Here is a 15,256-nt window from a genome sequence, read left to right on the forward strand (position 1 = left end):
TTACGTAGAGCACCTTTAAATGTAATTATTTTGTAAAGTTAAAAATTTAAATATCTTTAAATCACGCTTAAATATTTTAAAAATGAGTTGGCGAGATACGGTATCATGAATTGAGAAATCAAAATTTCCTTCTTTTGCCATATGTACTATAAAACATCCTGTAAATTTCAGTACTTCCTCGTTAATCCAAAAACAGCTTTTATTGAAACCAAGCTGCCAGAACGACTCGACTTTACATTACATTAATGTCACATTATTACGTCGTAGTGCGATGAAAGATCAACGCCTACTTCTACATCAATGTTTAGTTCAAAGTTAAGTTGAGCTTAATACAGTATTTTTGTTTATAGCATATTTTCATTTTGTTCACAAAACGTAATAATTGGGAGACCCCTGTTGAAGTCCCCTGGTTTAAAATATGCATTTTTTACATTCACAAAACTATAATGGCGCTTAAAAACTACAAGAATAGTACAAATAGTGACTATTAATGTTTTTACAGGCTATCAAAGGACAAGGGTGTGAACTTGTAGCCGGATCCCTCGTAAAACTTGTTCTGAAATTCAACCCTGAAAACAAACACATAAAAAAAAGTCACTTTAACTACATTCATATCACTGCCATTTTGTATAATATTTAAACATGCTTTGTAAACAGATCTTCTATTATTGTTAGTAACAGTACACTGAACCTCACACTATTAATGCGGAATTTAGACACACTTCAAGTACAGAGACATTAGACCTTCGGGCCAGATATACTGTATGTAAACTTTAATAGATTACAAATAGACAGACAAACATGCCCCAAGTCAAGGGTCATGAACAAGTCAAATACCTTGATGACTAACATGCAACTTACAAGTGCAAGGTGAAAGCTTGTCATTTGTATGATAAAGTACAGAGGGTGAGACTAGGTTTTCCTAGTTAAAAGAATCAGTGAAGTCTTGTTGCTTATGAATAATGTGTTGTTCTTACCAATGCAGTCGTAAAGCATGCAGAAAAGCAGACAGGCCCTCCATAATCAGAAGAACAGTCACGGTGAGAACAGCAAAAGCAGCAAACTGCAGAACCAGCATGAGTGAACCCACACCAGAGGAGAGCTTCAGCCCCGCCTGGAGAACCATCCGCCAAAGCACCTCCGACAGCTCTGCAGACCACACACACACACACACACACACACACGCCTCTGAGAACCTCATTTACAGGAATAATTCAAACAAAAATCTGAATGATCCCATAATTTACTCACCCTCGAGCCATCCTTGGTGTATATGACTTTCTTTCAGCCGAACACAATCGGAGTTATGTTATAAAATATCCTGGCTCTTCCTTAGCTTTATAATGGCAGTGAATTGCTACCAACAGTTTGAAGCTCAAAAAAAGCATATCTATCCATCATAAAAGTAATACAGCTATTGCTGGAAGCCAGTGATTATAGTTTATAAAGTTTTAAAATATGTTCTTACAAAATCCCAGAAGACATTTATTAACCCCCTGGAGCCGTATGGATTACTTTTATGATGGATGGATGCACTTTTTTGGGCTTTAAAATCTCAGGTACCATTCACTCCCATTATAAAGCTGGGAAGAGCCAGGATATTTTTTAATACAACTCTGATTGTGTTTGGCTGAAAGTGGAAAGTCGTATAATCGTAGGATGACTTGAAGGCGAGTAAATTATGGGATCACTTTTTTAGTTTTGAACAATTCCTTTAAAGTGTAACTTTGCCGATTCTAAATCCGTGTTGTATTGTTTTTACAATGTCGAGTGTATATGTAAATGAGCAATGTTTACTCGTTCTCTGTGTTACCTGGACTGAGAAATGTACAATTATTTGTCAGCAAAAACTAAAGAAAATAGATTTTTTAAATGTCTTTGAAAAAAAGACTCTTATGCTCACCAACGCTGCATTTACTTGATTAAAAAATACAGTAAAAATAGTAAAATTGTGACATAATATCACTTACTGTTAACCATTTAATCTATTTTAAAATATAATTTATTCCTGTGATGGCAAAGGTGAATTTTCAGCAGCCATTACTCCAGTCTTCGGTATATTTTCAGAATTAAATTCTCTTGGTATTCTGTTAAATTGAGATTATAATGCTATATAATACCACATAGGGAAGCTAAAAGTAAAAGTTTAAAACATGCTCTGGTGTTGTTGAGCTTTGTCTCTCGGACATTTACTCAAGCCGATGCAGGGATAGAGTAACCTGCATCATGAGGGACTCTACCCATCCAGCATACGGACTGTTTTCCCACCTCCCCTCGGGCAGAAGGCTGCGTAGCATCCAGGCAAGGACCACCAGGCTGAAGAACAGCTTCTACCCAGATGCGGTCAGACTAATGAACTCCTCCACACTGCCATGCCTTTGTCTTTTTAAGAAATAGTATTGCATTTTATTTATGTTTTAAATGTTTTTATGGAAGTTTCTTAAGATTTTTATTAATTATTGAAGTAGTTGGTCAACACCGAGACCTGAGTTCTTATTTCGTTCCCCTCATCCGTGTTGTGAGAATGACAAATAAAGTTAAGTCTTAAGTCTAAGTCTAAGTCTACAGTAGGTGTCCTCATAAACTGCACACTCATAAATCATTTCACTCCTGATACAATCAGTCACTGAGAAACTAATGAAAACACAAAGAACGGCATTATTCTCGAACAGATGACAGAGTTATTTTTATTACTGTGTTTTATGACTTACCTGCGTGAGCCAGACTGAGCGCCCAGAGCCGAAGGTACGAGGCCGTGTTGGAGATGCAGCCCAGGCAGTACTCGATCGTGTGGATGGCCTGGTTCACAAACACGTCACCTATGCTCACCTGAAGAAAAACACAGGTGAAACCAGCTGCCCTCATTGCTTGTACAGCATACTTCATGTAAAGACATTTGAGCATTTTGTATTTCAAATGTTTATAACATTTAAAGACTTAGAAAAGAATAGACTTTAATTGTCATTGTGCAGTAGAACCATACAACGAAATTTGTTTGTGCAGCCTCTAACATAAATAAACACACTCACACAATAAATCAAATCAAATATAAAAAAACATTATGGGGGGGGGGGGGGGGGGGCGCATGATTGTTCAGTTCTGTGATGGCCCTGGGGATAAACTGTCTAAGAGACATTCAGGGTCAGATTGTTGTCTTTACACCATCCTGTCAGTCTGTCAACTTCATCTCTGTAGGTGTTCGAGATTTCTCCCACCACAGTTGTGTCATCTGCAAATTTTATCATTGTATTCGAGGGGTGGGTGGAGATCATAAGTGTAGATGGAATAGAGCAACGGGCTCAACGCGTAGCCTTGCGGTGCTCCAGTGCTGAGGGACAGGTGTGGGCCCATTCTCACTGTCTGTGGGCGATCTGTCAGGAATTCCTTGATCCACATACACAGGCTGCTGCTGAGGCCCAAGCCAAGGAGTTTGGAGACCAGCTGGTTAGGAATGATGGTGTTAAACGCTGAGCTGTAGTCTATGAAGAGAAGTCTCACATATGTCTTTCCCTTGTCAAGGTGTGTCAGCGCTTTATGGAGGGCTGTAACGATAGCATCCTCAGTGGACCTGTTTTCCCTATAGGCATACTGATGCTGGTCCAGGTTAACATGCTTCATCACCAGGCTCTCATATAACAGACTTTCCATTTAACATAAGCAGCTTACCATCTCATATTTCTGATGCTGTGAGGAGAAACCCGTATCTGTTCCATGCTGATCATTGTTTCCAAACACCTGCATAGAGACCTTGTTAGTCACAAACACTTAAATATATTATTATAGACACAAAATATATTAAATATATAATTTTAGAAATAGAAATGTGCCAAATTGAAAATGTAAAATAAATAAAAAGTTAAATAAATTATTAAAATAAAATTGAAAAATATTGCAGTATTGTGATATATCGTTTAAAAAACACTAATACATCGAAACACTGTAAAAAATTACATGATCAATACGCAATTTCCAACTATTTTTTATAAGTTATATAAGATTCGACTCCTTTTTTCAAAGTCAGTTTGATGTAGTCTAAGTTAAAATGACAAACATTTAAGTTGATTGTACTTAAAAAATTTAAGGCAGCAACTTTTTTTAAAAGTGGTAAATCTAAATATTAAAATTCAAAGAAAATCTTATAGATTACTGAACTTAATTACTTTTTATGTACTTATACTGAATATTTTTTAAATATTTATGTTATGCACATACAGATACAGTATATGCTGTAATTGCATTTATGTTAGATCATTTTAAATTTAATTATAAATAATCTATCTACACAAAAAATATGTATCAATGTTTTTTTTTTTTTATGTTTGTAAGGATTTAATTTGCATTTAAATTTAGTTTAATACATAACATAATTTAATTAATAATACAATACATTTTTCCATGTTGGAAAACAGTGTTATTTTAGTATCATTGAGATATTATTATAGATCATATTAATATTTTTATATTTAATTTTTTCATTTTAATTTTGGTTAGTTTTAGTCATTTTGCTGTGTATTTTGCCTTTTTTATCTTTCTTTTTTTTTTTTTTTACTTCAGCTTTAGTTTGAGTTATTTACAACATTAAGCCTTGGCAACTATAGCTTTAAAGGTTTTAGTCTTAGTTTTTACTATAATAACCCTGGTTGAAAGAAGCATTAACTGATCTTGGGACAGGGTTGCTCTGTTCTGCTCACCCACCTGGTGTCTGGCTTTCATTCGGGTCCTGTAGATGAGGAGGGGTTTGGCCAAGAGCAGCACAGGAACCATGAGCACAGCCGTCACAACCAAGAAGATCTGAACAGCTTTCTGTAGAGGATTACAGCAGCGCTCATAATCTGTCATGCTGAGTGCTTTGGCTATGTGAAGCCAGGAGTAAAGAGCTGCTTTTAGAGGAACAATGAATCCAAACCTGTCCTCTGTACAGAAACTTGTGTTCCGGCTGGTAATCAAACATCATCATGTTGATGAAGAGTAGCAGGATGCTGGGAGCCATTTCAGAGCGCAGGGTGATGCACCATTTGTAGAGGACGAGGAAGATCAGGTATCCAAAGAGAGAGAGCATGAAGATCAGCTGAGGAACAAACTGAAGTAAAATGTCCTGGAATTTCCCGTAATGTTGAACAAACAAGATTTTATATGCACTGACCGGGTCAATTCCAAACACGTACGGGCGACCAGAATAAACTCCGGGCACAGTTGGGTTCAGCTGAAGATGATGATTATCATGCAGTGTTTTGTTTCTGAGATAAAGCAAAAAATGATCAAAATGGAAAACGACAAATAACTTTAAAGCCTGCAAGCGTCCAGAGTACTGTACGTACTGCCAAGGCCCGTGAGGAGAGAACATGGGTCGCACACGCCAGGAAGAGCCAAAAATGTTGAAGGACTTGGAGAAGCAGTCATTGTAAATCAGTCCAGTATATATAGAGAACATTCCCATGAGCAAGATAATGTAGCGTCCACCGACCAGGACATCTGTAATCTGGGAGGAAAATCAAAGCTTACAAGAAAGTGATGTTATTATGCAAACAAAAACTATGAGACATTGACATTTAATGCCATTCAATACCTCATTTTTCATCTTTCGTAAACATTCGGCCTGTGTAATGAGCCAGACTGCGAGCAGTGTCATCACCAGTCCATGACCGCAATCTCCAAACATCACCGCAAACAGGAAGGGGAAGGTTACAATAGTGTATGGAGCTGAGAAAATAAATGAGGCAAAAAAATAGTAAATAAATAAATAATAACATACATTTTGGATGGATGGATGGATGGATGGATGGATGGATGGATGGATGGATGGATGGATGGATGGATGGATGGATGGATGGATGGATGGATGGATGGATGGATGGATGGATGGATGGATGATAGACTATAGAAGATTAGCAAGAGTAACAGCATCACCTGGATTGATCTCCTGATAGGTACCGACTCCATAGGCATCAATAATGGCCTGGAATCCTTCAGTAAATGTGTTGGTTCTGTTGAAGGTTGGTGGAGTTTGCTGGGTTTGGATGCGGTTCAGGACTGGGGTCACACTGGAACCACTCTGCTCCTAAAGAAAATGAAAATCACACATGTATGAGAAACTTGCACGACTTGAGGCATAATTAATGTCTGCAGTACAAATAGTTAGAGTGGAGTTAAGAGTATTAAACTACTTCCACAGGGTAAAATTTACAGTATAAATATTTTAAAAATATTCCATTCAAGTAAAGTACATCATTTGTAATTAAGATCAGTTTAACTTTAACATTTATATTCAATATGTACATACACTCACCTAAAGGATTAGGAACACCTGTTCGATTTCTCATTAATGCAATTATCTAATCAACCAATCACATGGCAGTTGCTTCAATGCATTTAGGGGTGTGGTCCTGGTCAAGACAATCTCCTGAACTCCAAACTGAATGTCAGAATGGGAAAGAAAGGTGATTTAAGCAATTTTGAGCGTGGCATGGTTGTTGGTGCCAGACGGGCCGGTCTGAGTATTTCACAATCTGCTCAGTTACTGGGATTTTCACGCACAACCATTTCTAGGGTTTACAAAGAATGGTGTGAAAAGCGAAAAACATCCAGTATGCGGCAGTCCTGTGGGCGAAAATGCCTTGTTGATGCTAGAGGTCAGAGGAGAATGGGCCGACTGATTCAAGCTGATAGAAGAGCAACTTTGACTGAAATAACCACTCGTTACAACCGAGGTATGCAGCAAAGCATTTGTGAAGCCACAACACGCACAACCTTGAGGCGGATGGGCTACAACAGCAGAAGACCCCACCGGGTACCACTCATCGCCACTACAAATAGGAAAAAGAGGCTACAATTTGCAAGAGCTCACCAAAATTGGACAGTTGAAGACTGGAAAAATGTTGCCTGGTCTGATGAGTCTCGATTTCTGTTGAGACATTCAGATGGTAGAGTCAGAATTTGGCGTAAACAGAATGAGAACATGGGTCCATCATGCCTTGTTACCACTGTGCAGGCTGGTGGTGGTGGTGTAATGGTTTGGGGGATGTTTTCTTGGCACACTTTAGGCCCCTTAGTGCCAATTGGGCATCGTTTAAAATGCCACAGCCTACCTGAGCATTGTTTCTGACCATCTCCATCCCTTTATGGCCACCATGTACCCATCCTCTGATGGCTACTTCCAGCAGGATAATGCACCATGTCATAAAGCTCGAATCATTTCAAATTGGTTTCTTGAACATGACAATGAGTTCACTGTACTAAAATGGCCCCCACAGTCACCAGATCTCAACCCAATAGAGCATCTTTGGGATGTGGTGGAACGGGAGCTTCGTGCCCTGGATGTGCATCCCACAAATCTCCATCAACTGCAAGATGCTATCCTATCAATATGGGCCAACATTTCTAAAGAATGCTTTCAGCACCTTGTTGAATCAATGCCACGTAGAATTAAGGCAGTTCTGAAGGCAAAAGGGGGTCAAACACAGTATTAGTATGGTGTTCCTAATAATCCTTTAGGTGAGTGTATACATATAAGATTTAGAATTTATATTTATTAGTGGTTTATTTATTTAAAAATGTCACATTTTGCAATATTTAGGATAATTGTTTTGTTTTACTTTTTTATTTCTATCTTTTAAACCACTTGCAAAGGGGCAAAATTGCTCAAACTAACATTAACTTTAACATGCGACTCGCTTTACTTTGCAGACTTTTAAATAGTTTTGAATTATTAGGGATGGTGGTCTGCAGAACATTTCTTCAAGGCAGTATATAAACATACATACTGATCCCATAATCAGGGCGTTTTGAACTAAAGTGAGATCTGACACGGGACACCAGATCTCTGCTACGATCAGCTTCTGCGTGATGTCTATGTTGCAGAGATTCAGTGTGTAGTAGATGGCCTTCATCTTCTTCACTTTACTGCCCCACTCCTGGACGTGGTCGGCTGCTCTGGTCAAGACACCACCGCGATATTCTTCAGTTCTTCTCAGGATCTTTCGAAAAAAAACATGCACATAGCCATTCCCTACGTTTATTTTTGAATATCGATCATTGGTGAAAGAACACACTTGAAAAAACACCTGGCAAGTAAAAATCATTTGACTCACCATTCGAAGATCTTCCATTCGTGACTTTACGTTGTTGCTCATCTTCTTGCGCTCATACAAAGTTTTGGGGCATGAGTACAAGCTGGCATGAAACCTTTAAGGATTGGAGGAATCATTTTGATGAGATCATTTCACAGAATTCAAAATAAATCAAGCAAATGCAAATTAGGCCGTCAGATAAAATTAGTCATTCATATTTAAATATGCATGGATTGTTTTGACCAAGTTAAACTGCTACTGTCATTCTCTAAATATGGTGACAAACATATCATTAAAAAATTAAATTAGTCAAGAAACTGACACACTGATTGTCTGACCATGTTGAAAAAGTTAAATAAATTTTTTAGTTCATTTACAATGTCATTTGTGTTAACAATTTTTTTAAATATTGTTTTTAGTGTTATTGTTTAAGTCAACATTGTTTTTAAAAAATATATTTCTATTGCTGGTATATAATGTGTGTGGAAATACCATGTTTCTCACCCTTCACACACTTTTCTGATCTTTTCTCGCACATGTTCTCCCTGGACAAATATGATGAACACGTCCTTCTTCACAGCTGCTCTCTGCTTAAAAGAAACATACTTACTGATCACTGAAGATAAACTGAACACAGACAAATAGACTGTGCATTAGTTTATTCATCATAAATAGAGAAATATATATTTCACATATAAGTAAAAGCCTATAGCCACACGTGTGGTGTGTACTGATAATCTGAGAGCAAGCTTGTATGAGCAGTGAGCACATATTGATAGACATAGATAATGGATTCTGGTGTTGGAGAATATAGAATGGCACTTATGTTGCAGAAGTGTTAAGCGTTGACAGTCCATGTTTTGAGTGTAAAATAATATCATAACAATAAAAATAACTTGAACTTAAAGTCCCCCTACAGTCAATAATTTTATCCCTTAAAACTCATCTTTAATAATCAAAACAACAAATGTTTTTCCCTCTAAAAAATAATTGATCCATGCCTTAAAATAGCTTGAATGTAACTACACCCTTGCTTTATTTAGTAATATGCCAATATGCAAATCATGCTCCCTTCCCGGGCTATCGGAATAATCGTTAGTTAAAAATTATACATGATCGCCCTCTCAAGTCGTACCACTGGGAAGCTCGGGAATCATTTTTGATACCCAAGTTCCCGAGTTGGGCGGGCCACAAACTTAAAACATGGCGGATTTGACCGAAATTCCAGAATCGTCAGCAAGCTATCTAGCGCGATGAACGTTTATATGGTTTTCAAAGAATGGGAAGCTAAAATCATTTTGGCTTTAATACGATTTTCCCCAAAAATAGGCAAGAATAAACCTGGTGACCTCCATGATTCCTGTTCTTTCCGACAACAAAGCACTGTGACGAGCTTGGAATCATGATTTCAGAAGTGGGAAGTAGGACATTTCCGATATCACGTGAAGGCAGCATTAGTCCCCGCCGCCACTCCATCACACCAGCTCGGACTAGCGTTACCTGATCCTCTCAAGTGAAAATATTGGTTTAAGTCAGCCGTATATGTTTGAACCAGAAACTGATTCAGAAGAAGAGGAAGAGTGAATTATACACGATTGTCTGTCAATGTATCAGAATGGTAATGCGTTATCGCTCTCTACAACGTCAGACATATAATGGTATTTACTATAATTAGCTTTTGGGTTGACTACGTTATCAAATAGCTAATGATGTGTTGCTAATTTTACACAAACCATGTTGCCATTCGCCATCACAGAGTCAGACTGCACGTTGATGGGATTGGTTACATGTTTGCGACGGTCGGAAACGCGTTTTTGAGACTGGCAACATCCTGTTGCACTTCCATACTATATATAGTAGGCAAAAAACAGTATGTGACAAAAGATAATCATAAGAGTTCCCCGAATGACCTACTACTTCCAACGAGATTCTGGACACTTTACTATCCCATGAGGTCACGGGAGAGGATTTATTAATGGCAGTGAAGCAACACAACTGATAATGACAACATGGCGAACGTAGTTCATTTGGATTACATTCATACTGCACACATTCATAAATATATGAAGTAATTACTTATTCAGAATAAGTTCTGTCTTCCTGCATCCTGTCTTTGGTAAACTGCCATTTTAAGGGGAAAATACTCAGGTGTTGACTGATGAATTCACACATGGTTTGTCTTTAAGCATGTTAAGAACATCACATCATAGACATATAAACAACACTAAAAAAGGGGGTCTTTCACCACAGGGGGTCTTTAAAATACCCATTACAAATATGATAGTCTCACCACCACTTGGAGTTCCTCTGTGGTCTGTATCTCTGCGTGCCGAAGGACGAAATTTCCATGAAAAAGGCGCCAAAGAACCTTTTCAAAAGCAGGAAACCTGTCTTGTTTGATCACACCTGCAACAAAACTTAAAATGCATACAGATAGGCCTATGGCATTAGCAGTACAATTAGGTCAAGCTGTAAAAAAAAAAAAAAATTGTGTTCGAACTGGAATCTTTATTTTAAAGCATGTATGTATCAGTTGGACAAAATCTTTTAAATGTACCCTAGATTTAGAGGTCCGGAGGTGCTGGAACTGCTGTATCTGCGGCAGGTTATGAAGGACGAGACAGTCATGGACACTGAGTCTTCAGAAGGAGGCTCAGAGCATAGCAGTAACTCGGCCTGCACACAAGCAATTGTCAACACAACTTTAGTACATCAGTCTGTCTATGGTAACCTTTCGCTTTCATTGCATGGAAATGAGTATTATGGACAACTCCTTTCAATCCCACGCAAGTTTGGAACAACATGAAGGCTAGTAAATGATGAAAGAATTAGCATTTTTTAGGTAAACTATCACCTCAAGCATTTGAAATAATGTTAAAAATTGTCCATTTGACTCTTAGATGCAGTGAAGGTGAAACGCCCTCAAGATCAAGCTTGAATAAACCAAATTGAAAAATTTAGTTGACTAAATATGCAAATATTTGAATATTAAGCATGAACTGGGGCCTTAAATTCAGCATGAAACTTTTCTTCACTATTGTGATGTATATTCGAGTGAAACTCTTACTATTTCTGCCATAGAAAGATATAAAAAATAGAAATATATTTTATTTAAAATTATTATTTATAAATCATTTTAAGTTGAAGTACTAAAAATTACTGAAACTAAAACAAAAAATATATTTAATCTATATAAAATATTAAAAAGAAACTAATACATATTACAAAAGCACAAAAAACAACCTAAAACTGAAATGAAAAATGCAAATATAAAAATAGCATTTCAAAATAATAAATACTATAATAGTAGGCCTATATAAATATATGAAGTAACACTGATTTAGGATGAAATGGTTCTGAGATCTCGAGATCTTCACCTCCTCAAAGAAGTCTTCAGTCATCCTCAGCAGAGAGTCGATGTCCATCAGCTCAATGAGGTTCTGTCTGAGTGTGTCATGGTTACAGTTGATTTCTCGCAGTTCCTGCTCCAACTTCTCAAATGTGGACTAAAGGTTTGAAGACAATCATTATGTCACAGTAACTTTCAGAATTTCTGTTTGTGTGTCAAATTGTTATACAGAGTAAGAGAGAACGGGTTTATTTGGTCAATGCAATGATTGACCAATCAGAATCAAGTATTCCAAATAAAAATAGCAGCATAATAACAAAATGACAAGTGTTGTTTTCACCTCCAGCTCCAGAACATCTCTGGGGCAGGGAACCATCTCCTTCTCCTTTGTTGCAGAAATTACGATGTTAGATTTCACCATCTCCTTCTCAAGATATCCTAAATAATGTACAATTTCAAGAGAAAGCAACATGACCATCTTTGAAGTAAGATAAATATATCCAAATGGTTTCAAATTAATATAGGGAACCGTGTTGGGGAAAGTTACGTTTAAAAGTAATGCGTTACAATATTGTGTTACTCCCTAAAAAAGTAACTAAATGAGTTACTTAGTTACTTTTCTGGAAAGTAATGCATTACGTTACTTTTTCTCACCTGGGCTGGGCTCACTTGCTTGTTTTTTTTATAAGAAAAAAACAAACAAAAGTTCAATTTTTGACAATTGTAAAGGCCCTTTCCACACCAGAAGCCTCAGGCTGAAAGAAGTGCAAATTCACGCCTGTACAGTAGAGCGCAGCTCAAACAAAGCTTTCAGCTCTGCTGCCATTCAGCAGAAGAAAGTTCAACACTTCACCAATAATAACAAAAAAATTAAACACAAACGTGATGTTTATGTAGTTATTTTTGCTTATTAGTGGTTGAATTGGATCATCAACATAACTTGCGTTATTTGAAGTCAGATATTTTGTTGTAAATTAAAAAGTAATACGTTACTTGAAAAAAAAGTACACATAACGTAACACTACCTGGGAATATGTTTCAAGTGTAAATCAAGGGTTTATTGTTAGATCACATCTGCACAACATGTAAAACAGAGAAGATATAGCCTACATTTCTGCAATATTAAAATGGCTTAAAAATGTATGAAATTTACGGCACAAATGTTGTGAGATCAGAATTAGGACTATCATAAGTGTTCAGTATATCAATAAATACAATAAACCAGCTTGTTATAATAAAGTATACATTCTTACTCAGAATTCTCTCCATTTCTTCACATTTCTTCACTTCCTTCACAAAGTGCCTCTGAAATGCTGTTACACCAGGATTCAGCTAGAAGATCATAAAAAAAAAAAAATACACATATGATTTCTAACATGGTTTCGGTTTATTTTAGACGACTTAGGCCATATTAGAAATGATTCCCTTATTTAGGATTAATTTACCGACATAATGTACAGAACCAGTTTTTCTTGCTCTGCAGTGTTATGCATTGATCGATTCAGCCAATGGTGAGAAATCAAATTATGTGACACTACAAGCTCAATATAAACTGAAAAATGATGTAGTGAGTATGCACTAGAAAGTGTGCATGCTGCTAAAAGCAGCACACATTTAGAAATCAATAGATCATGCTATTAAGGTTATTTGACAATCTGACAAATTAATCTTCCATCATAACATTTTAACTACAAAATAAAACAGAACTTAAAGAGCATTTAGCAGCTCATGGCCTGATGCTCAAACAATGTAATTTTAATTCAACAACACAGACTTTGTGGTCAATAGACAGTCGGAAGAAGTTGCTTACACACTCACACAAACGCATCAAGGTTACTTACATCTTTAAACTGAACCAAGCCAAGATGACCGAGTTCATTGATGCAATTGTGGGCCGATTCCGTTTGAAAGAACAGCTGCACGAGGCACATCTCCTCACTGCGAAATAAAGAACCCATTCTGAAATGCTTTAGAGAGCTGTGTATGGAGGAATATAAACTGGTCACATATGGTTGAGCGGCAGTGATTGTCTGGTTTTTGTAAGTCAGTCTATTAAATGTCTGTCTGTGAGATCAATAGTGTACTTGTGTGGCCTCAGGATCAATATCGACACCACTAGTGCAGCTGGAGCATCCAGACCGAATTATGATTAGTAACCCTGCAGCAAAGCACACATTTAAAAATACTGTATGTATTGTAGTGCAAATGACCTCAGAGGACATTAGTATTACTCTAATGTTGTAGCAATATTTGTTGCTGTGCCGAATGTTATGATGAATATGAATTGCAAAATAAACCCTGATGGGGTATTCGATAAACTGTACAGTATATGGCTAAAGAAAACATTTCTATTTTATTGGATTTCTTCTTCTATGACATTAAGATTAAGGCCTGGTTTCACTATAGGCTTAGATTAAGCCAGGATTAGGCCTTAGTTCAATTAGGAAATGTTTTTTAAAAACGTGCCTTAGAAAAAAAAAAAAGCACTACTGGTGTGCATCTTGAGACAAAACAATGGCACTGATATATTTTAAGATATGTCTGTGAAAGTTGCCAGTGAAACCTGGGGGAGGAGTATTACTAACTCACCCTCAAGTTGTTCCAACCCTGTATACATTTATTTCCTCTGCTGAACACATAAGAAGATATTTTGAAGAATATGGGTAACCAAACAGTCTCTGGTCCCCATTGACTTCCATTGTAGAAAAAAAAATACAATGGAAGTCAATGGTGTCCCACAACTGTTTGGTAACCCATATTCTTCAAAATATCTTCTTTTGTGTTCAACTGAGTTAAGAAACTGATACAGGTTTGGAACAACCTGAGGGTGAGTAGGCCTAAATGATGACAGAAATTTCCTAAAGGGTCTTTATAGTGGAAAAGGTTCTGTAGATTATTAGAATGTTCTTCACACTAATAAAACAAAAGATTCTTTTAAGAAACGGATCAATGAAAGGTTCTTTGGGACACCAAAAATGTTTCCTTATGGCATCACTCCTCTTTTGAAACCTTTATTTTTTTAAGAGTTCAATACTGTTTCTGTACAGCTTCTTTTTCGTGTGTTTATCAATGTTAAATATACTATTCTCTCATCTATGGATCAGAAGGGGTTGCTAAACGGAGGATTGGCTGTTAGGATGACTTGTTTGGAGAGGGAGACTCGACTGAATCTGGTAGACGTATGCAGCACAGTATCCATAGTCTCTCGGAGAACCTTTTTCTCCTCTTGCCATTTGTATGTTCCTCTAAAGTGAGGAAAGAGAAAAAGAAAATTAAACCAAAATAACGATCATTATTCTGTTAGATGCATATTTGTGTTGTTTTAAATTCACCCAAAGATGGCTCTTCAGGCACTTGATTTGGCAAAGTGTAGGCCTACATACACTCTGGGAAGCCGTTCATTGGATAAGTTCTCTTTACCCCATATATCTTGTCTGTAAATATTGATAATTTCCAGAGAGCTTGTTTCTATTAGCCTGCTTGCCTTCTTTCTCATCTACGCTGTCCTCAGAGAGGAACGAAGAGGTTTTGGATATGTTGTCCGGTGTAGAGCTGATAGAGATGGACTGGAAACCTGAGGAATGATGATGATAGATGAGGAACGATGGATCGGGATCCACACACACACACACACACACACACACACACACACACACACTATATAGCCTTAGCCTACAAATAAGTCAAGTATTTTTTATACAATACAGTAACGTTATATACAATTTTCTGGGTGTTGTGGGAGTCGGGACTCCCTCATCACAGGGGGCCCTGGTCAATGTTGTGTAAATTATCAGTCTCGAATTGAATCTCAATCTCACCTGCTGAGTTGTTCTCCTCTAGA

The 15,256-nt window shown here is 37.1% G+C and overlaps 1 protein-coding gene across 1 annotated transcript; it reads right to left on the reverse strand.

Moving 5' to 3' along the window:
* Positions 1–226: 226 nt before the first annotated feature.
* On the reverse strand, positions 227–13,383 carry si:ch73-173p19.2 (V-type proton ATPase 116 kDa subunit a 1). The gene is made up of 17 exons (XM_056249282.1): positions 13,257–13,383; positions 12,669–12,747; positions 11,756–11,853; positions 11,444–11,572; positions 10,624–10,742; positions 10,357–10,483; positions 8,571–8,653; positions 8,088–8,181; positions 7,761–7,973; positions 5,908–6,058; positions 5,567–5,700; positions 5,319–5,479; positions 4,907–5,237; positions 4,696–4,803; positions 2,712–2,829; positions 978–1,149; positions 227–569 (listed from the first exon to the last, which is right to left on the reverse strand). The coding sequence occupies exons 1-17, from the start codon at positions 13,371–13,373 to the stop codon at positions 497–499; spliced, it is 2,307 nt and encodes a 768-aa protein (XP_056105257.1). The 5' UTR covers positions 13,374–13,383; the 3' UTR covers positions 227–496.
* Between the last annotated feature and the right edge of the window lie 1,873 nt (positions 13,384–15,256).

Source organism: Rhinichthys klamathensis, unplaced genomic scaffold (genome assembly GCF_029890125.1).
Source record: "Rhinichthys klamathensis goyatoka isolate OS25496 unplaced genomic scaffold, OSU_Roscu_1.1 h1tg000059l_1, whole genome shotgun sequence".
In the NCBI taxonomy this organism is placed as follows: Eukaryota; Metazoa; Chordata; class Actinopteri; order Cypriniformes; family Leuciscidae; genus Rhinichthys; species Rhinichthys klamathensis.